Here is a 21,770-nt window from a genome sequence, read left to right on the forward strand (position 1 = left end):
ATTAAATAAGAAGCAAAAGGCTTAAGTCTTCCAAGTTTAGTGTATTAATAAATACAGTTTATGGTTTTCAATATCAATGTACAGAATAATGGAGAGAAAACCTAAATATGTTCAGTGACAGCCCCAGAAGTAAAAATAGAAAAATACTTGAAGTATGTGAAATTTAAATTTGCCTTTTATCCAAGTAATAACAACCTTTCAGAACTTGTTATAATATTTAGCAGGAGGTGTGTGGGGTACACATGTGTTTTTGCCACTGTCCATCTCTGGGAACTTGTAATCACAAAGCTGTAAATTATTAAGCACAATGATGTACAACACAGAGTACTTCACCAGTACACTAATACAGTTCATTCCACACTTGTAAACTAACGGGGAGCAGGGGACACAATGCTGACTCACCCTAGCTCAGGCACTCCTCTTACCCTCACTTCTCTATGCTGCCCCAGTACTAACTTTTATCCAGCACACTACCTTGACTAAACTCCAACAAACATATCATAAAATTGCTAGATTCATTACCAACTCTCACTACACCTCACATCATTGCCTAGCCCTAAACTCCCTGCAATGGCTTGAATTCCCACAGCTACTGTTAACATCACAATTCCAAATTGTACACCCTATACTATATAAACCATCTTCCTGTCCAGCTCTCTCTACCCTCGTATCCACCTACTCCCCCATCTTGGTCCCTGCGCACATCAAACCAGCAACTACTAACAGTCCATCCACCAAAGAAAAATGTGGGTAAATTACTATACAAATGTTCAGTTGCCCAGTCCTGGAATAAACTGCCCTTAGACCTACGTGCCATTATATATCCATCTCACTTTAAAAGGGAACTTAAACAGCATCTGCTCAACTCCAGAACTTGTCCCTGCCATAACCTCGCCTAACCCCCACTTTCAAAGTTCTTAACTCCCACCCATTCTACCTAGACTGCTAAAAACAGCCTACCAAATCTCTCAAGTATAAACAAATACACTTTCTAATCACATGGTATTATTCATCTATAAATATTTTTACATATACAAGGCCTCATGCTGGTATACTATCCTACTCTTAATCCCTTCTCTACTCTTCCTATTTATATATATATATATATATATATATATATAATATTACCCCTCTTTTTGGCTTTATCTATAATGTATATTAAATACAACTGGAGCTTTTCTCCTCGGGTCTCCACTGAAAATGGGTTTCTAACCCAGCTGGACTAACCCGGTCAACAAATGTGAATAAATAAATGACTGACTCAGCTCCAAACCCTGAAGACAGTAGTTTTTTTCCCTAAATTCTTTACAGTAATAAAAAAAAACTAAAACACTCGGTATCAATGAAAGGAGCCTTACAGGTATACACCTGTACAACTGCCAGTTGTGAGAGTGCCAGTATTGTAAGACGATATATGTGAAAATCACTTTCAGGACTTGTTAGCTTTGCCCTTTCCCCCAGTATTCTGTGACTGAGAGTTAGTATATATAAAGTTGGGGGATGTAAGGGTGTCCCTCCACATGGGGTGCAAAAAATCTTTATTTGATTGAGGCTAAAAGTGATTTTCATTGACATTGTTTTGTATTATCAACGCTGTCTGTAATTACCTTTGGTGAGTTGCCATGACTCCATCAATGAGTTGCATGTGTTGACCACTACACTAAAAACATGTTAGAGTAAGCACTACAGTAAGGATACTGAGCTACCATAACATCTGTGCTAAGAAACATCTTGAGATGTATTCCTTATGTTGATGGCGCTTCATGAATCAGAAGCTGGTTGAGTTGTCTTTGGCTTCATAGGTTTAAATTACACCCCACTTATTTTTTTACACAGCATATATAGGTGAATATATTTCTATTATAGTAAGATATCATTCAAAAACTCAAACAGACCCAGAGCTGTGCAGAAATATATGTATATATATTTCTATTATAGTGAGAAACTATTCAGATCCTCAAACAGACCCAAGACCAAATCAGAATGAGCTCTACAGAGAGGAGGTGTGCACGAAGAAGCATCTGTCAAGTACAGGTGCAAAGACGGAAATAACGTCATACATTGTTACAAACTCCTGTAACTGTTTACCGCTGCAGCCAGTCAAGATGGTATTCAGTTGCTACATTAGCTCTTCAAATGGAATGACTCTTTCAGCAGTATATTCTGCAGTGGTAGTCACAGATGAAGTATAACAAGGTAACATTTATTTTACTAACTGGTTAAACAGATGGTAATGCCATTACCTCTTCTTTCATTTTGAACCACTGATATTGCACAAAAAGATGAGAAGATGCTCGGCAGCAGAGTTTGACAATCTGTCCAGGCAAGACAGCTCTTGATTCTGGCTGGACCTCGATCTTCAAGCCTGAAATGAAAACTGCATATATTAGTGGCATCATTGAGTAAGACATCTGCAAAAATATATAAGCTTGAAACATTTGCAAACTATTGCTTTATATGTACAAAATGTCAACTATGTGAAACAGAAATCAGTACAATATTTCTAATCAAATTAAGTACTGAAGACAAGGACTGTATCAAACTGTAGCATTTTTTTTTTACTTGTATCATGGCAACCATAGCGTCAGAGAGAGAACAGAAAACTGTATTAATAGCAAACTTCATCAATATCAAAGGACCACAACCATGGGGTTAACAAAAAAAGCTTCTATTAATTACTGTAACATTAACTTTTATTCAGTAATGTATGGTCTACAACCAGCTGTACATATGTACTACTTGGTACTGGTTCACAACATTCAATACACTAATACATCTCTGGTAAAGCAAACCAACAAATATTGCACATGTGATGTGATCGGATGACAGCACCATTAGCTGTGATGCAATTAAGATATTTTTACCTAGCTAATCAAAGTGTTTATCTTGGTAATTCTAATCAAGTCCTACAGAAATATAACCTTATTTTTTTTCACCCCCTGTAGCTGACCATCAGTTGTCACAAATGTCTTGTCTCTTCCTCTAGGTCTACTGGGGTCACCTAATCCCCTGGATCTACTCCAACCCATGCTTTGAAGAGCGTCAAGATCAAGGCATTCTGGTACAGCACTATACTGTTGCCAAATGTTTCTTTTACTCATGCCCTGACATCCCCATTTCCTCTTGTGCACGCCTGTATATATCCAATGAGCAGAAGAGCAACAGGGGCATGCCATGTATCGTCCCACCTCTACAGTGACTCAACCAATATCCATCAACTACTTCCACCTAGGACAACACACATTTATGTGACCCTGGCCTCCACCAGGGATTGACATGAGCTGCATTCAGGTGTGTACCCCCTCCCAGGATAGACATACTTACCTTTCCCTGCCATCAATCCAGACACCCAAGCCGCTAATCGAACCTGGGTCACCTGGGTCATAGTCATTGCTTCATCCTTCTACGCTACAGCATTGCTTCAACATAACCTTTGTTTCAAACAATACACTGTGAACAGTAAGCTACTTGAAGATCTAAACTCAGAAGGAAAAATCAGCTAAAAACACATCTACGAATACAGAAATATGTAGACATCAAAGGAAGGTGATATTTATTCCAACCTCACAAAATATTAAAACAATGAGTGAGAAGGTCACTGAAAAACCAATCAGTAAAAACAAAATGAAAACTGCAGCAAAGCAGAACTTCCACTGAATGACCTCTGAAACCTCTTGTATCAGAGGCACATGGGATATACGCAAATGATCCTTATGAACATCAGGTGTTTCAGCTAATTGGCAATTCTGAATGCCCATGACTTGTTTTGTCATTTTACTGGACAATTTCAGGCCAATAAAGCCAAACCGCACTAGCTGTGGATAAATGGCGAAACAAGTCATGGGCATTCAGAATTACCAATTAGCTAAAACACATGATGTTTATAAGCATCATTTGCATATATCAATGAAAACACTTGTGAAACAGTGGCCAATTCAAACTTTATTTCCAGATGAAAAGAAATGTTCAGGCACGAATAGTTAACCTAGGTTTCATCCCAACTCTAGAGACTTCATCAGAACAATCATCATTTGCATATATCCCATGTGCCTCTGATACAAGAGGTTTGGGAGGTCACACAGTGGAAGTCCTAGCTTTGCTGGAGTTTTCATTTTGTTTTTATTGATTCAGAATTGCCAGTTAGCTGAAACACCTGATGTTTATAAGGATCATTTGCATATATCCCATGTGCCTCTGATACAAGAGGTTTGGGAGGTCACTCAGTGGAAGTTCTAGCTTTGCTGGAGTTTTCATTTTGTTTTTACGGATTGTTTTTTCAGTGACCTTCTCACTCATTGTTTTAGTTTGTTGTTTGGGATATTTTTGCAGTGACCCTAATGATAGTGGACATCAGCTGGGTATAACAGCCCTGTGTTTCTAATGCTTAGTCAAACACTCTGCTTGTGCTGTGCTAATGAGGTCATAACAAGGCCGAAATATGCATATCCACAGCTAGTGGGGTTTGGATTTATTGGCCTGAAACTGTCCAGTAAAACAACAAAACAAGTTATGGGCATTCAGAATTGCCAATTAGCTGAAACCTTACAAAATACAGTGTTCCAACAGTACATTAAATCCACTGTGGATTAGCATGGGTGGACAGGCTAAGAATAACCATACAAAGGACTCATTGGGAATGAAGTTAAGTCTTTATTCTGGAAAAATAGAACACACCTTGCAGGTTTAATGGCCCAACTAGAAAGTTCAACTGTTAAGAAATTTTTTGCTCCTCCTTCCTTGCCTGATATTTCTGTCAGGGTAGGATGTCTGTCAAGGGTAAAGGGGATGAGATGGAGGGGAAACAAAACTGAGAAAAGGTATATATTTGTATATCCTTTTTCTGTCTCTCATCTGTGCATTCTTGATTAACCTGAACCATGTTAAGGAGTATAAGGAGAACCTCCCCCACCACCTCCAAAGACATGCTGTCAGGATGAGATTCAAGACTGCTCCACTCCTCTGTAAGGCTGGCAGCAACCCCCCTGAAATTGCTGAGGAAACCTTCCTCAGTCAGTGGCCTTGCTGGATCTCAGACACAGAGAATTGCTAGGACCCAGTTGCATCATGTTGGTGAGATTCAGGGCTCCAGCCACATCAAGTTGTTGGGATTCAGGGCTATGTCAGAATGAAGGCAGATACCAAACACAAAAGAATGCTGTGCAGAATATAACCTTACTTTGGAATCCCTAAGGACATAGGTTCATAGGTTCATACTAGGCTATCTGCCCTAGGGCATTTATAAGCCTAGCCAGAGTTGTGTGGCTTTCACCACCCCTTAGGTTGAAGAATACTATACCCATTAGTTTGCCGTGCCTCTGTCCAGCAGTGATACAGAGATGATCCCCGGGGTAAACCTACGATCTCCCATCCACTGGTCAGGATTCCTCTTGAACAGAGCCAGCGAGGTGCTCTGTCTCACATGGACTGGGATTCTGTTCCACAGCATAGGGAGTCTCTGGGTGATGAATCTGTCCCTCCAGCATGTCCTATTTATATCCGTGTTGAGGTTCAAGTCTCTTGCTCTTGTGGCTCTGGTGGATTTGGATTTTTTGAGGTGGAGCATGTCCATTAATTCCGGGTTGGACATGGCCTTGTATGTCAGGCACAGGTCACCTCTGAGCAGACGGTATGCGACTGAATAGAGCTGCAGTTTCTTCAGTCTGGCAGCATATGGCATATTTTTGAGCCCCTTTATCCTTTTGGTGAGGAACTTTTGGGGTCTTTCCAATTGCTGCAGGTGTCGGGTAAGATACATTCCGAATGGGGCATTGTACTCAATAATTGGTCTGATAAGTGAAGAGTACAGGGGAACAATGACCTCCCTTGATCTGGATGTGAATCCCTTCATAATCAGGTGGGCAATGTAGAAGGTCCTCCTAACCACTTTGGCAATGTGAGTGTCAAAAGAAAGGTTACTGTCAACTTGGGTCCCCAGGTCCCTGATAACCTCTTCTGTGCTTAATGGATTGCCACCTATGTGGTAACTTGGGGTTACCTTGTTTTTACCAAAGGGTATGACTATACATTTTTTGGCGTTTAGCTTAAGGCCATGGCTATGGCACCAGTTATCCATTTCTATGAGACCTCTCTGAAGGATATCTGTGTCTGATGGATTTTCAACTATGGCGCCCAGTTTGCAGTCATCTGCAAACTTTGTCAGCCACAATCCTCCTATGTTTGCCTGCACTTCTGAAAAGTAGATGCCGAACAAGAGGGGGCCCAGGACTGAGCCCTGTGGGACACCGCTTGTCACCAGCTTGGAGTCTGACATGGCACCAGCAACTCTAACCCTGTGGGTTCTAACCTTGAGCCAGTTTGCAACCCATCTTGTGACATATGGGTTTACATTTAAGCTGGTGAGCTTTTCTATGATACCCAAGTGGGGTATTGTGTCGAAAGCTTTTGCAAGGTCAAGGTAGGCTGTGTGAACTGCCTTACCCTCATCAATGGCCTTGGTGACTGTTTCAAAAAAGTCGACCAAGTTCAAGAGGCATGATCTGCCCTTGACAAAGCCAAATTGGGTAGGATCCAATGTCTGTAGGTCCCCTATGTCTTTATTTATGAGTTCCATTATGATCCTCTCCATAGCTTTGCAGACCAGGCTTGTTAAGCTTATGGGGCGGTAATTACCAGGGTCCGTAGAAGCACCGCCTTTATGGAGTGGGACCACAGTTGCCGTACGCCACTCTTTGGGTATGTATCCTGTGGTAAGGCAAAGATTAAACAGCAGCCTTATGTGTGGGTTTAGTTCCTCAATGAGTTTGTGTAGCACACAGCCGGGGACACCATCCGGTCCCATTGATGCTGTGTTTTTAGCTTTAGAGAGAGCAGCTCTCACCTGGGCATTTGAGATGATTGGGAGGCTACACTCTGCTGGGATAGATATTTCTCCTTTTGGGGGGGAGGGAGGGGAGAAATTTTTACTGAACCTGTCTGCCAGTATGTTTGCAATGTCTGTGGGTTCAGTGATTTTTGTATCATTTTGGACTAATTCTGAGCATATCTGGGAGTTTCCACCCAGATTTCTAACATAGCTAAAGAAGGCCTTATGATTGTCTTTTGAGTCCTTGGCGATTTTTCTCTCAAAGTTGGCCTTGGATGATTTTATGAGTGATCGTAGTTTTTTACTAGTATTGATCAGAGATGTCTTCCCTTTTAGGGATTTTGCTCTATCTTGTAGTAGCTTTCTCCTCTTGTTGTAAAGTTTGTTTATGGCTGGGGTCCACCAGATCGGGCGCTTGCCTTTGGTGGAAAGGGTCTTGATTTTATTTGGGATTGCTTGATCCATGCAATCCTGGAGGTGCTCGTAGAAAGCATTTGTAAGGGATTCAGCAGCATGGGTTGTGGTTTCCAATGGCTCAAAGGCATTGAAGGATACCACACCAGTCTTAAGAAGTAGCAAAAGAAACTGCTCCTTCCAACGGAGACTGCTCGTCACAAACCAGGAAAAGTAGATGCAAGAACACGTTCAGTCTCACCACAGAAAACGGCAAACAGGTAGCATAAATTATAAAACTTTAATGGAGACAAGCGCTTTCGCGTATTATGCATACGCTTCTTCAGATCATAAACCACAAAAGAACTGGAGAATTTTATACATTGTTACTGTGACTCAATCATGTCAAATTGAATCAGGTAAAATCAATTAACCAATCTACCTAAATACAGCAATTAGCTAACTAGTTATTCAACAAAGAAGGGAAAAAACTTGCTCAAGTTTAAACATTTACAACTTATAAACGTAAAACAACATTCTAACATACAGTTGCATTGAAAAACTAATATCTTGAGAATTTAAAGCGTCATGCTGTATGTATAAACATTAAGACATACATTCCGTTGACTCGTATATACACTGAGTTTAGATACACCATTTGTTTAAAACCAAATTATGATCTATAATATAAACAATTTCATATTCAAAAACTGCTATTAAAAACATTAAATGTATTTTAAATATAAATGCATAAATATAAATATATTAAATAACCCCAAATTGATTAATAACTATTTACTTAACATCTCATACAATAAATCATATACTAAAACTACATAAAGCATTCTGGTGTGTGTATAGGTAACAATGCCCAAAACTTCCACCCAGATTTCTAACATAGCTAAAGAAGGCCTTATGACTGTCTTTTGAGTCCTTGGCGATTTTTCTCTCAAAGTTGGCCTTGGATGATTTTATGAGTGATCGTAGTTTTTTACTAGTATTGATCAGAGATGTCTTCCCTTTTAGGGATTTTGCTCCATCTTGTAGTAGCTTTCTCCTCTTGTTGTAAAGTTTGTTTATGGCTGGGGTCCACCATATCGGGCGCTTGCCTTTGGTGGAAAGGGTCTTGATTTTATTTGGGATTGCTTGATCCATGCAATCCTGGAGGTGCTCGTAGAAAGCATTTGTAAGGGATTCAGCAGCGTGGGTTGTGGTTTCCAATGGCTCAGGGGCCTTGAAGGATACCACACCAGTCTTAAGAAGTGTGAAGTTGGCTTTTGAGAAGTTCTTCACTGTGGTCTTTTTTATTGGGGGTGGGGGCGGGATGTGGATCATGATCCTTTTCTTTTACTTCCTCAATGTTCTTCTGTTTCAGGCCCAAGCAACAACTGGTGTTTAAATGTCATCTCTAAGATGTTTTGGTGTATTCAGTGAATGCGTTAAATGACAGCTAGGTATGCCAGTAAATTACAAAGCCAGGCCCGAGAAGTAGACATCTTCCTTATCGAGAAGGAGTACATGTACTAGCCTCTTAACAGATGGCACCATAATCAATGACTGGCTATGTGGGAAACTTTCTAATAGATGAAGAAAACAGTATAGGTAAAGCAGCCAAAGATAACTAAGCATCCACTTTAAATGATGAAGCCTCAGCTAAGAAGAAGACATCTACACCACAATCAACAATGGAATTTTAAATTTGGTTGTTAGCAGTGTACCATAGTTTCTTACAGCTTTAACGTGGAGATGGTGCAAGAGAACATGTCTCGAGTATTCTCCAAAGTGACCGTCTGAAACAGATTTTTGAAAGTTGTAAAGATGTGCTGCATCACTGTGCTCAACTTAGAAAGCACAGAGTCTGAATCTGAGTGAAACATAACCAGAAAGGTGAGAGGCTGATACTCAAAATATGACAGAAATCAGAAAGTGTTATAATGCAGTTGAGACATCTTCTTTTTGTGGCATCACTAAACTTTAAATACATAAAACAGAACTTAGAGGCATGTTTCTTACTTAAGTAAATTAGTCACTGCCTGCACCTGTTGGCAAGTGGAATTTATTTTTCACAGCCAAAATAAGAAACAAGAGTAGTCATAACTAAAAGAAAGTGAAGTGCATAAAACTCAGCAAAGCCTGAGAAAGAAACAGTGTCAATAGGTTTAAAGGATCATATGTCAAAAGCTGGCAACATACTGGCCTTCAGAAAGCTTGTACAGTAACACTGTCTTGGTATTTTCTACTTTGCATACAAATATCAACATTAGTTTTGAAGGCAGTTAATGACCTTGCTTCTTCCAATTATAAAGGCAAGCTTATTCCATACTCTTTACAACATTTAATGTACCAGCATATTTATTACTAAAATGTAATTGTAGTATTAAGTTCCATGATCTACTCTAAGTTCTGCCAGTGGTGTATTCCAAGCATAGACTTTCAAACAGATCAGACTGAAGCAGCCTAAGTAACATGTAAAAAACAACTACAATACTAATTCCTGAAGCCTTTCTGAATAGTTCAAGTTTTACAACCCTATGATTTTTCTACTAAAGAATTACTGTACCTTTTTGTACCTTTTCAAGTTGTTTCATGTGGCTTCTTCAAAGTCTACAAAATCCAGCATTTTATTCAATAACTGGTCAGGTCAATGAGATATTAAGCAGTATGATCATCTCCCTGGAATGAATTGGACACAACCTTCAGAATTCGACCACCTGCGTGATATGTTTTTCTGAACATTGTCCGTAGATTTTAAGCAATGGTGAAACATTTTTTTTTATATATGACCATTTATTTTGAAATGTATTTTTGCCAATCCTCCTGAAGCTACATTTACTGATATTAAAGGTGAAACCATTATTATAGCAAAGGTGTGCAAGTTTAGTAAACAATCTTGGAGAACACTGACATATTTTACTGAGGTAATTGTTACCCACTATTCAATCATCTTCACATCTGGTAATCCAGAGCCCATCTCTAACTTCTAAAAAAGAAGACCCCCTGGTAAGTCACATCAAAAGAGAAAGGTAGTCCCCCCACCCTAACATGTTATATGCAGTTGCTTAACTAGTGTTTTATCTACCGAATTCTGTATGAAATAACATATAATCCATTAAATTTATCAGTATTTTTCTTACACAGAACAGTATTAAATACCTTAGCAAAGGCAAAATAACCATCATGCATTGTCAGTCCTTCATAAAGTCTTCTGTTTTAAGTCTTCAAAGAATACCACAACTTTCAAAAAGCCTTAAATACACATTGTGCTATATCTAACATAAGTAGGACCCTGCTGTCATTTTTGACAAATCTTATGACTTTCTCTCCATGATTTAACATGGAATAGTACCAGCTCCATGGCAGAAAGGGATAAAAACCTGTATAACTCTTAATTGTCCCAGGCCAAATCAGTAGTTTGGGCACTAAAGAAGATGTCTGGGAAGACAATGAAGTGATGAGGTGAAACTTGTCCACCTCTATCCAAGCGAAGGGCTGGAGGGCAAGCATTCAAAGTAAACTCCGTGGGCTTCAGTGGGTAGGTACACAGGAAACATTTTAGAGCTAAATTATAAAAAAAAAAAAAAAATACATAAATTCCAGTGAATGATACCACAAGTCCCATTTCTTGCTCCTTACCCATAGGGAACCCAACAGGCCATGGGGCACTAATCTCTAAGGGAACAAACAGGCCAATGGAGTGATTTGGTGGGAGGCGTAATATCTCATAGGGGTCAGGAGCAAAAAAAAACCCTTCATAGAATAGTGGCCAAGCTGGTCTAAAAGCATTTGGCTCTGTGAATCTGTACCACTACAGCCTGCCACTACAGGAATGTGCCTACATGCTAACAATGTGTTTAACATGATGAACAAAGCCTTATTTTTCTTGATTCTGTACAGAAAAGTTCCAATTATGCTGCCTGGTCCCATGCAACCACATTTTACTTGTAACATTATTATATTATCATATATTTAGATATAAAACAGATGTCTCTCGTTGTCTCTATAGTATTATGGCAAATGTCTTTGCTTATTTAATATATTTCCACAAAATTCTTCTGCAAGTGCATTCATCATATCCTACCTCTAGATGGTCACGAGTGTTTATAGATAATATGTTAAAATAACCAGCTACCTTCACTGATATGGCCCCTTCAGAGTTTTAAACTTCTAAATGGAAGTTTTAACTAGCCTGAAAAACAGTATTCTGTTATAGTTTATATGCTGATTACAATAGAATGCAGTGGCATTTCACTGCTGGGGTTCATTTCTTTACAATGCCTAGGTTTAGGAATTGTAATACCTTAAATAAATAAACATTTAATTCACAATTTCCTTTTAAAATGTTGATGTAATTAAAAAATAAAAGAATACTTTTTTAATGCTTTCATCCTTTGAGATGAAGCATAGCTCTGTTATGATAAGGAAAGTAAGCAGTTAATGCATTTTGTTTCACTTCAGTAGATTTGTTTTTATGACTACGTTAATTTTTTTAAAAACAAGTAGTACTACTTTTTTCTGTTTTACATCCTATTAATTCATTTTGTGATTTCACAAGTTTTTGGTAGAATTTACTCCTACATATGTGTCTTACAGGTAAGTGCTCATGAAGATACCAGTTAACAAAACTGAAGAAGTCTGACAATATCTTCAGCAAATTTATCTGGGTTATTGAAAACACTAACCCCATCTATTTGCAGAACTATGCCATTAATTACAAGCATAGTTTCTAACACTTAAAATTTAGGAAATACTACTTGCCTCTGGGTATGATTCTATACATAGGTGAAAGATGATAGTATTGGCATCTGTATTAACTGCAGAGAGTTTTATCTTGGGGGAGCAGAAAGATCTTACAGTGGTCAACATGATATCTAAGATACTGCCATCCTAGCTGGATTTCACAGTATTTCTTCCAAATTATTTTGTGTTATGTTTAACATATTCACTTAATATTTGGCCATGTTTATTTGAAGTACAGTACAATAGATGAGTAGTTTATTCGATCATAGTTTTGGTACTTCAAATCTCCAGTGAATGCCCTTTAATTTAATTTTACATCCTCGAGTTTTGTCAGAAAATATTGTGTTCTGTTAGTGACACAGACCACATACAGTACATTCTTAACAGTACTATATTCAGTATGACTGATAACAGTTACTGTGTGAGCAATTTCTAATCTTGAGTTATTTTTATGTCTTCTGGTTTCTAGGTGTTCTTTAACAAATGTAGACACTATTGCCTCCCCCTAGAATGTGCAACAAAATTTGTGATATACATTTTAGGTCATTAAACTGGGTTTTTGGTGGTTGTAGAAACAGCAACATCATCCAAGCAGTGGAAAGTTTCTAAATCACCCATTTTATTGTCAAGATTCTTGGCACTAGTAAATCCACCTTCACCTCGTTTGGCCTCTTTTCGTATCCTCTGAAAAAAATTTTGAATTGTAGATGTTGACAAAGTCTAAAAAACACACTACTAGGATGGAAAAAGGAGACAAAAGTCAGCAAAAACTCTACTGGGATTTAAACAATAGCTTTTAAACCGGTAAAGAAAACAGAAAATTGTTACCAAACGGTAATTTATCTTGAAAACTGCTGAAAAATTAACAAGGCATCCTGAAGACATTTTCTTCATGTTCAAAAATCTTATGGTTGAAGTCGCACTGTATTGTGGGAATGGAAAAGGCTGACAGTCTGGAAAAGTTTCACATCCCAGACAATCCTGACAGTGGTGGCATCAGTCCTACTAGTTTCTCTAGCTGGGCCTCCATGAATATTATACACACGCAAGCACACAAACAATTAAAATTAAACCATGTCTTAAACCTGCTACAATATCTAGGGGGTGGTGATTCAGGGGGTTAATGCCATAATGCCAGGGCACTTCTATGGGCTGGGCTTGTAAAGGCTCCAGGGCCATTAGCCTAGTATACGCCTATTAGCCTAGTATACACCAATTTAAGTCATTTTTGTATTGTATAACTGTTGTAGGCTACACACTAAAGTGCGCTAGCCTGTTTATAGTATTTACAGTGTTTTCTGTGTGTTTTTCTGCGGTTTCCTGAAAAAAAAAAAAAAATATATATATATATATATATATATATATATATATATATATATATATATACATATATATATTCTCTTTTCCTGCCTTTGCTGAACTAGATTAGTCCAGATTTCAGGTTTTGCTGAATTCCGGACTGTGGTATAGTTTCCTGTGTTGCCCATATCCTTACTTGGATAGGAGGAAGCTTCTCTGTTCACCAGTGAGAGTGGGGAGCTTTGAGCAACCTATCTGTCCCTGGAGGAGTGGTCTCAGCCCTGAAACTAGTAGCTTATTGGCCGCTCTGGGTCAATTCCTATATCTTTCAGTTATCTTGCTTTAGAACCCGCATTTGTGCGGTTTTGCACGATTTTGCGCATAGCGCAGCATCGGGCAGCGCCTCTCAAACGGGTTTAAACTATTCCCGGCTCCACAAAGTCTGCTCTTCACTTTTTCCCTTTGAACTGTTCTAAATCTCAAAGTAAGCACTCTATTTTCATTCTAAAGCCCTGCAGTTGCTCGTATAAGTAATCTTATAAGTAAACACTTATAAACTAAAGCACTACACCCTCTTATACTCCCTTTACGTACTTGGCTCCCTATTGGTCCCTTTCGATCAGTCAAAACGTAGTTCCTTATACTATTCTGGCATGTCCAAAAGTCAGTTTCGGGTTTACTCTCCAGTCCAGCTGGTGAATCTGGGAATCTTGAGGCAATGTTACAACTGCTTTATGTACACAGGCCACCCCCTCTCCTCCTCCCAACAAGCTCAAATATATGTGAGAGATGCAACTATATAGCCAAACTGGAGGATGAGCTCTCTCAACCCAATACTGGCGCAGTCAGTCAGGAGGAGAAGGTAACCACACACACACCACAAATCCAGTCTCACATAGACCTATCGCAACAGAAAATCAAACACAAACAAAAACATACTCGGAGGCTCTAAATAAAAATCTGCCCAAGCAGCAGAGACCTCCAAAGCAAACATCCAAGCAACCGCTACCCGACAACAATACCCACGTATCACATAGTTCATAAAGTCAGTGTGCCACACAGTCACAGCCCTTAAGGCTAAACAACACACCTAATAAACTTGTAATAGGTGACTCTGTTGTCAGACACACTGACGTCCCACTCACCAGGCTGAACAAGGAGAAGGTCACTGTAAGCTGCCTGTTGGGTGCCAGGATCTGCCACATAACACAAGCACTCAGGTCACTCCAAAGCAAGTACAAATATGACTCCGTCATTGTCCATGCTGGTGTGAATGACCCGAGACGTACCTCCATGGACTACATGAAAAGAGACATAAAGGAGCTCTCTGATCATGTAGCCCAGGCCGGTATGACCCTGATCTTGAGTAGCATCTTACCCTCACCAAGAATGATGCCACAGTATAAGGACAAAATGATCAATTTTAACAATTGGCTAAAGTATTGGTGTCATTCAAAGGGGATCCAGTGTCTGCCAGCCTGGGATGACATGCTCGACATGCCACGTTGCTTTGCTAGGGACAGCTTGCACCTGTCACTCCTGGGCATTCGAATACTGGCTAAGGCTCTTGCCACCCCCATAGTGCCTTTTTTAGGCAAGGCTCAAAAGACAAACCCACCTCCATATACAACACAAAGAAAAAGAAACTATGGGTAATGCTGCTCAACACCAGAAGTCTAAACCTCAAGATGCACACACTCGAGGCTCTCCTCAGTATGGAGAATATCAATATCTGTGCAGTAACAGAAACCTGGTTCAAGGCTCCTGAGAGCACCCCAGCACTACCAGGTTATACCTCATACCATGCTTTTCGGCCCCAAAACTCGGACTGAACCACAAAAGGAGGGGGAGTATCCATATTCATCAAAGATACCCACACCTCCAGGTCAGTGGCACTGCATGAAGCATCGGAGACCATCCATGTGCAACTAACAGTGGGCAAAACTGCCTTTCAGTTTGTAGCCTGCTACAGACTACCCTCCCAAACTCAGGAACCCCACTCGGCTTTCCTGAGAACACTGGAGAATATGAAGGACTCTCCAAACACCATTATATTGGGTGACTTCAACTACCCAAACATAGACTGGGAGCACTACTCAAGCCCCAACACCCTCGCCCAACGGTTCCTAGAATCTATAAACTCAAATGCTAAGGAACAACTGGTCACCACTCCCACACGAGGGGAAAACATATTGGACCTGATCATCACCAACATGGGGACTCTGTTCCATACCAGAGGTATACCCCTCATTGGTAAGATCTGACCACAAATTAATCTCACTGGACATCCATATCCCATCCCCACCCCCAGCCAAGGAAACCACGGTGAAGAACTTCTCAAAAGCAAACTTCATACTTCTCAAAACTGAGGTGGAATCCTTCAAAGCCCGCGGGCCAGTGGAAAATACGGCCCAAACCGCAGAATCCTTTACAAATGCTTTCTATGGACACCTACAAGAATGCATGGATCATGATATCCCAAATAAAACTAAGACTCATTCCTCCAAAGGCAGGAGACCTGTCTGGTGGATCCCAGCCATAAATAAGCTATACGACAGGAGGAGGAAGCTACTACATGATAGAGCAAAATCCCAAAAAGGGAAGGCATCTCTGATCAGTACTAGCAAGAAACTATGATCCCTCATAAAATCATCTAAGGCCAGCTTCGAAAGAAAAATTGCACAAAATGCTAAAGATAATCACAAGGCCTTCTTTAGTTATGTCAGGAACCTGGGTGGTAACTCCCAGATATGCTCTGAGTTAGTTCAAAATGACAAAAAATACACTGAACCCACAGACATTGCCAACATCCTGGCAGACAGGTTCAGTGCAAACTTCTCCCCCCCTTCCCCCCCAAAAGAGCAAATGTCTATCCCAACAGAGTGTAGCCTCCCTGACATCACAGATGCACAGGTGAGAGCTGCCCTCTCCAAAGCAAAAAACACAGCATCAATGGGACTGGACGGTGTCCCAGGCTGCGTCTTACATGAACTCCAAGAAGAACTGAACCCTCACATAAAGTCACTGTTCAATCTCAGCCTTACTACAGGATATGTACCCAAGGAATGGCGTACAGCAACAGTGGTCCCACTCCACAAAGGTGGTGCCACAACGGACCCCGGAAACTATCGCCCTATAAGCCTGACTAGCCTGGTCTGCAAAGCTATGGAGCGTATCATCATGAAACTCATAAACAAAGACATTGGGAACCTCCAAACACTGGACCCTACTTAGTTCGGCTTTGTTAAGGGCAGATCTTGCCTCTTGAACCTGGTCAACTTCTTTGAAACAGTCACCAAGGCCATAGATGAAGGGAAGGTAGTCCACACAGCCTACCTGGATCTCGCAAAAGCCTTTGACACAATACCCCACTCAGGCATCATAAATAAGCTCACCAGCTTAAATATCAACCCCTATGTCACAGGATGGGTTGCAAACTGGCTCAGGAATAGAACCCACATGGTCAGAATTGCAGTTGCCATGTCAGACTCTAAACCAGTTACAAGTGGCATCCCACGAGGCTTAGTCCTGGGGCCTCTCTTGTTTGGTATGTATTTCTCTGAGGTACAGGCTAACATGGGAAGACTATGGCTGACCAAGTTCAAAGATGACTGCAAACTGGGTGCCATAATCGACTCACCGACTGACACAAGCATCCTCCAAAAGGGTCTCACAGAGACTGATAACTGGTGCCAGAGCCATGGCCTAAAGCTAAATGCCAAAAAGTGCATAGTCATCCCCTTTGAGAAAAACAAAGTGCCCACAAATTACCACATAGGTGGTAATCCATTAAGTACGGAAGAAGTAATTAGGGATTTGGGGACCCAAGTAGATAGCAATCTCTCCTTTGACAATCACGTTGCCAAAGTGGTTAGAAAGACCTTCTATATAGCCCACCTTATCACGAAAGGGTTCACATCTAGATCAAGAGAGGTCATTGTGCCCCTCTACTCATCAGGCCCATAATTGAATACAATGCCCCATTTGTGATGTACCTTACCCGACACCTGCAGCAACTGGAAAGACCCCAAAAGTACCTCACCAAGAGGATCAAGGGACTCGAACAGATGTCATATGTAGTTAGGCTAAAGAAACTCCAGCTCTACTCAGTTGCTTACCGCCTACTCAGAGGCGATCTGTGCCTGACGTATAAAGCCATGTCCAACCCAGAATTAATGGACATGCTCCACCTCAGGAAATCTAAATCCCTTAGAGCTACACGTTCCAGGGACTTAAACCCCAGCACAGAAATAAATAGGACATGCTGGAGGGACAGATTCATATCCCAGAGGCTCCCCTCACTCTGGAACAAAATCCCAATCCATGTTAGGCAGAGTCCCTCAATGACCCTCTTTAGAGAAATCTTGACGAGTGGATGGGAGATCGTAGGTTTACCCCTGGGATCTCTTCTGTGTCCCTACTAGACAGAGGCACAGTAAACTAACCTCAAAAGGGCCATCTTCTGTGACCTACTATACAGAGGCACAGTCAACTAATCTAAAAGGGTGGCAAAAGCCAAACACACTCTGGATAGGCTTATAAATGCCCTAGGGCAGATAGCCTAGTATCAACCTATGAACCTATATAAGGAAAAGGGGGATCTGCACAGGGCAAATTGTAGGTGAACCATAAGTAAAGGGTATAGGAACCATAAGTTGCTAATCAGATCCTATGAAATGGTACACTGATAATGGAAGAACATTTGATGGGCCCAAGAATGAAGGCATAATTAACACTACCCAAAGTTTATGAACAGAAACCTCACTGTGAATGCAGTGTGCTATAGGTACTCCAGCTGTGGTCTCTGTACAAGGAGTTAAGTCTGAAGAAGTAAGTTATCATGTGGTCATTAAAGTAGAAAGGAGTTTCAGGGTGACAAATAGTTAGATTGATGCATTAAAAATACAAACCCCTCTGGATATACCAATCAGTATAAGCTGCTTTCTTGCAAAGAGCAAATCACGGCTGTCAGTATGAATTCTGGTGGACAGAGACAAGACAGCATGTGACTGACATAACTCTAATCAATGCCCGGTCTTCCTTGGTGCATTGATTATGTTTTTCTATTAAACAAAGAGCAGTCTAACTTCTCTCATGTGCTGACTTTGTGTTGGACACACACACACAGACACACACACACACAAATACTGCAGTGCAGTGACTGAAAGGCTGAAAATACTGACTTCCAGATATTCAACTGGTTACATTCATCAGAGGTTTGTGGGGATAATAAAGCATTAAAGCCTCTCATATTAGAAAATGGGTGTGTTTGTTGGTGCCATTGGCTTTGATGCACATATGGTTTGTAAGGCAGTCATGCCATTTAGCATCAATTTTTAAATTTCATCTTAGCATTCCTGTTTCTCCTTCTGCACACGAGTTTTTGCTGGGTGCTCCAGTTTCCTCCAACATCCCAAAGGAACGCTATAATAGGTGAATTGGCCATCCTCCAACTTGCTCATAAGTGTACTTCCTGTGGTGCATTTCTGTGTCTGCTATGATGTCCCAGCATCTTGTTCAAGCTTAGTTTAACTACCTTGTGTCCAGTGAGTGCTTGGACTGGCACTGTGATCTTAAGAATTAATTAATGAATAACTCCTGTAAATTGGTGAGGCTTCAGAGCTTTTGGGCTGAGTGATCCTGACCCACAGTCCTTGCAAATGCAAACTGTGTCAGCAGGCACTACACAACACAACTTACAGAGGAAGGTTGACTGGCCAGGATTACAAGCCAATTGGAAATAGTAGCAAAACTAGCAAGTAGTGTAAAACAAGTTTATGAAGGGATGTAATAAACATTAGGTCCTGGAGTTCTGCACTTAAGGCAGCATTTTAAAAATATCCATAGACTTGTGTTCTGAAATTAGGTTCAAAATAACATCCTGCAGTGTTTAGTTAAATAAACAGAGAGATTAAGATAGAGAGTCTGAGAGGGTTGTCTGTCTGTTCATTTGCACAATGTATAATGGTGTCTGGGAATGAAAGAATACATTTACAAATGTACACATTTAATAACCACTTTCCTTCATTCAAAATACGTTTTTAATGGCATTAGCAGGATTTTCATGCTCTCAGTTTGTTGTCTACAGTCACTTTAGTAGGAAAACAAATGTATCTGTGCTGTGATTTTCATGATCACAGTATGTCACTTTTTCGTGGTGAGCTTTTTATATGCGAGTTTTGCTAAGTATGTAGTGCAGTAAAAGAGAAGCATTCTGCTACGATTTTCATGCTCACTGTATGTGACATCATCTATTGCTTAGGAGTGTGCCTTTGTCTTATTTATTTATTTTTTAATAAGGGAGTTTTACTAAGTATGTAGAGCAGAAAGAAAATCATCTCTGTGGTATGACTTCCATACTCTGACTACATCACGATGACTGGCTTGTTTATTTTGTATACAGGCATTTTGTAAATCTGACCCTCTGTTACAATATTCAAAAGGCAGTGGTATCTATGATTTTTATGCTCGGAGGGAATGAGGGAGGGGAGATAGAAGGCTGCAAAGAAAACTATCACTTGGCATCAAAGATGGTTTAGATGCCATTAATACTGTAATGAGGTCAGTAAAAAATCATAAAGGCTTACAGCGCTAATCTCTTGAGAATAGCCTGATTCTTTGTACAATGTATGTGTGGCTGGGTTGGATGAATGCATACTGCAGTTACTGTTTGTTTTTCCTGTTGTTGTTGACCCATGCCTATTGCAGTCATATGACTTTGTAACTGTAAGCATGACTGGAATGCGTGTGACTTCCATTGCATGTGACTTCATTCACAGGCACCAGGTCAGAAAGGAACAACAAAAAAATCACTCAGGAAACCATTACAACATAAGACTGTGCCTACTGTCTTGCAAAATGATAGCAGTTCTGAAGGAAAACAACCATCAGTAATACTTTAAAACTAAATATCATAATCTCGCTAAGACAGACGCAGATGAAATTAAAAGTAAAGCAGCCAGTTTAGCAAAAAAAAAAAAAAAAAAAAGGCATTAGGTATGTTTAATGAAAGTGTGCACTGAAAATAAGACGGCTACTATGGCCAGATGTTAAATTTTACAGAAAATCAGTGTTGCTAGGAAAAGTTGTGGCTTTTTAAAGAAATAAAAGTTGACTACTGTTTCAGGGATATATCCAGAAAAACAGATGGCTAATTGAGAATGGCTCTTTTGTAATGCATAACTGTACAGAGAAAAGCAGCTGGAATTTGTACCAGTTTAAGTGAACGTTTGAAGAAGAGAGCCTTTGAATTACGTTTTTTTTTTTTTTCTTTTTAGCTAGGAGTAAAAAAGCTAATCTTACAAACTCCCCCAACTTCTCAACTTTAAGGTACTGACATCATCAGCTTCAATCCCCTTTTTTCCCATTTTCTATATGGGTTTGCGGTGTCATGTTAACTGTCGCCATTCAATGCTACACTCCTGCCTTCTTCAACACTCATGCCTGAATGTCACAGATCTTCTCTCACGCAATCCATCCACCTCTTTGCTGGATACCCTCATTTCCTCTTACCTTTTTCTTGTCTATCTCAAACCTTCTTCTGAAAAAAACTTCAAAATTACTGAAAAACTTGTTGGGTCATGTCAGAAAAGGGTCAGTAGGCCAGTCCACCTTCCTGGTGAACAAACAGTAAATAAAAATAAATAAAAAAATAAATATGACAGGGAGTGCAACTAGAAAAGAAAAAGCCATTGGAAAGATAAAGTGAAGGAGTAAAAAACTGGAAATGGATTTATTTGTTGTGATGGTGTACAGTTATCCATGGAAGAATGTTGGAGGATTTACTCTCCTTAAAGAACTTATTTTTATTTATTTTATTATTTTTCACTTTGTTGACTGGGTTAGTCCCACTAAGCCAAGGGTCTCTTTTCAAAGGAGACCTGAGATGGTATTCATACTGACTAGGGGAAATGGACAGGGCACACGGAACTTCCCTTAATCTTTTTGATAAGTGCAATGGGATCTTTTATACCCATTGGATTTACCACCATATCGGGTTAACAGAAGACAAGCAACCAAATATCACTTCATTATACATTAGCAAGTTTTTTTTTGAGCAAAAAAGGCAAGGCTTTCTTGAAAAAATATATGCAGAGTGCAATGATTAGCCACACAAAAATCAGACAAATGGAGTCATGGAAGAGTATACCAGCATTCTGGTGCTTTGAAAAAGGAGGTAGCAACATTCCAAGGGGAAAAAAGCTAAATAAAATTCTCAGCGCTTGAAAAGGAGTCCTGGAATTGTGACTTTATTCTTTTGTGATATTACAACACACCTGAACATACCCTTCAACTCTCTAGACTTTCACATAATGTCATGATTTTTGCCTCATATTTTTAGCATGTTCATCATAAAAATTTTACTTTTCTGGCAAATCTTTTAAGATTGAAGTTACTAAATAATGACATACATTTGAGGTTAAGACTTCATGTCCTTCAGGAAAATGCATCCTAATGCAAAATCTGTTATCCTGTCAACTTCCTAGAAATATTTAAAATTTGTAGCTGATTTGGGGGC

At 39.9% G+C, this 21,770-nt stretch overlaps 1 protein-coding gene across 1 annotated transcript in view; it reads right to left on the reverse strand.

Moving 5' to 3' along the window:
• MALT1 (MALT1 paracaspase) overlaps window positions 1-21,770 on the reverse strand; it is a gene marked incomplete in the record, with an annotated part of 841,583 nt that overhangs the window by 549,485 nt on the left and 270,328 nt on the right. The window contains 1 exon segment of the mRNA XM_044066161.1: window positions 2,244-2,365. Within this exon segment, the coding sequence (XP_043922096.1) occupies window positions 2,244-2,365 (122 nt within the window).

Source organism: Protopterus annectens, chromosome 1.part0 (genome assembly GCF_019279795.1).
Source record: "Protopterus annectens isolate FY-2018-M chromosome 1.part0, PAN1.0, whole genome shotgun sequence".
Lineage (NCBI taxonomy): Eukaryota > Metazoa > Chordata > Ceratodontiformes > Protopteridae > Protopterus > Protopterus annectens.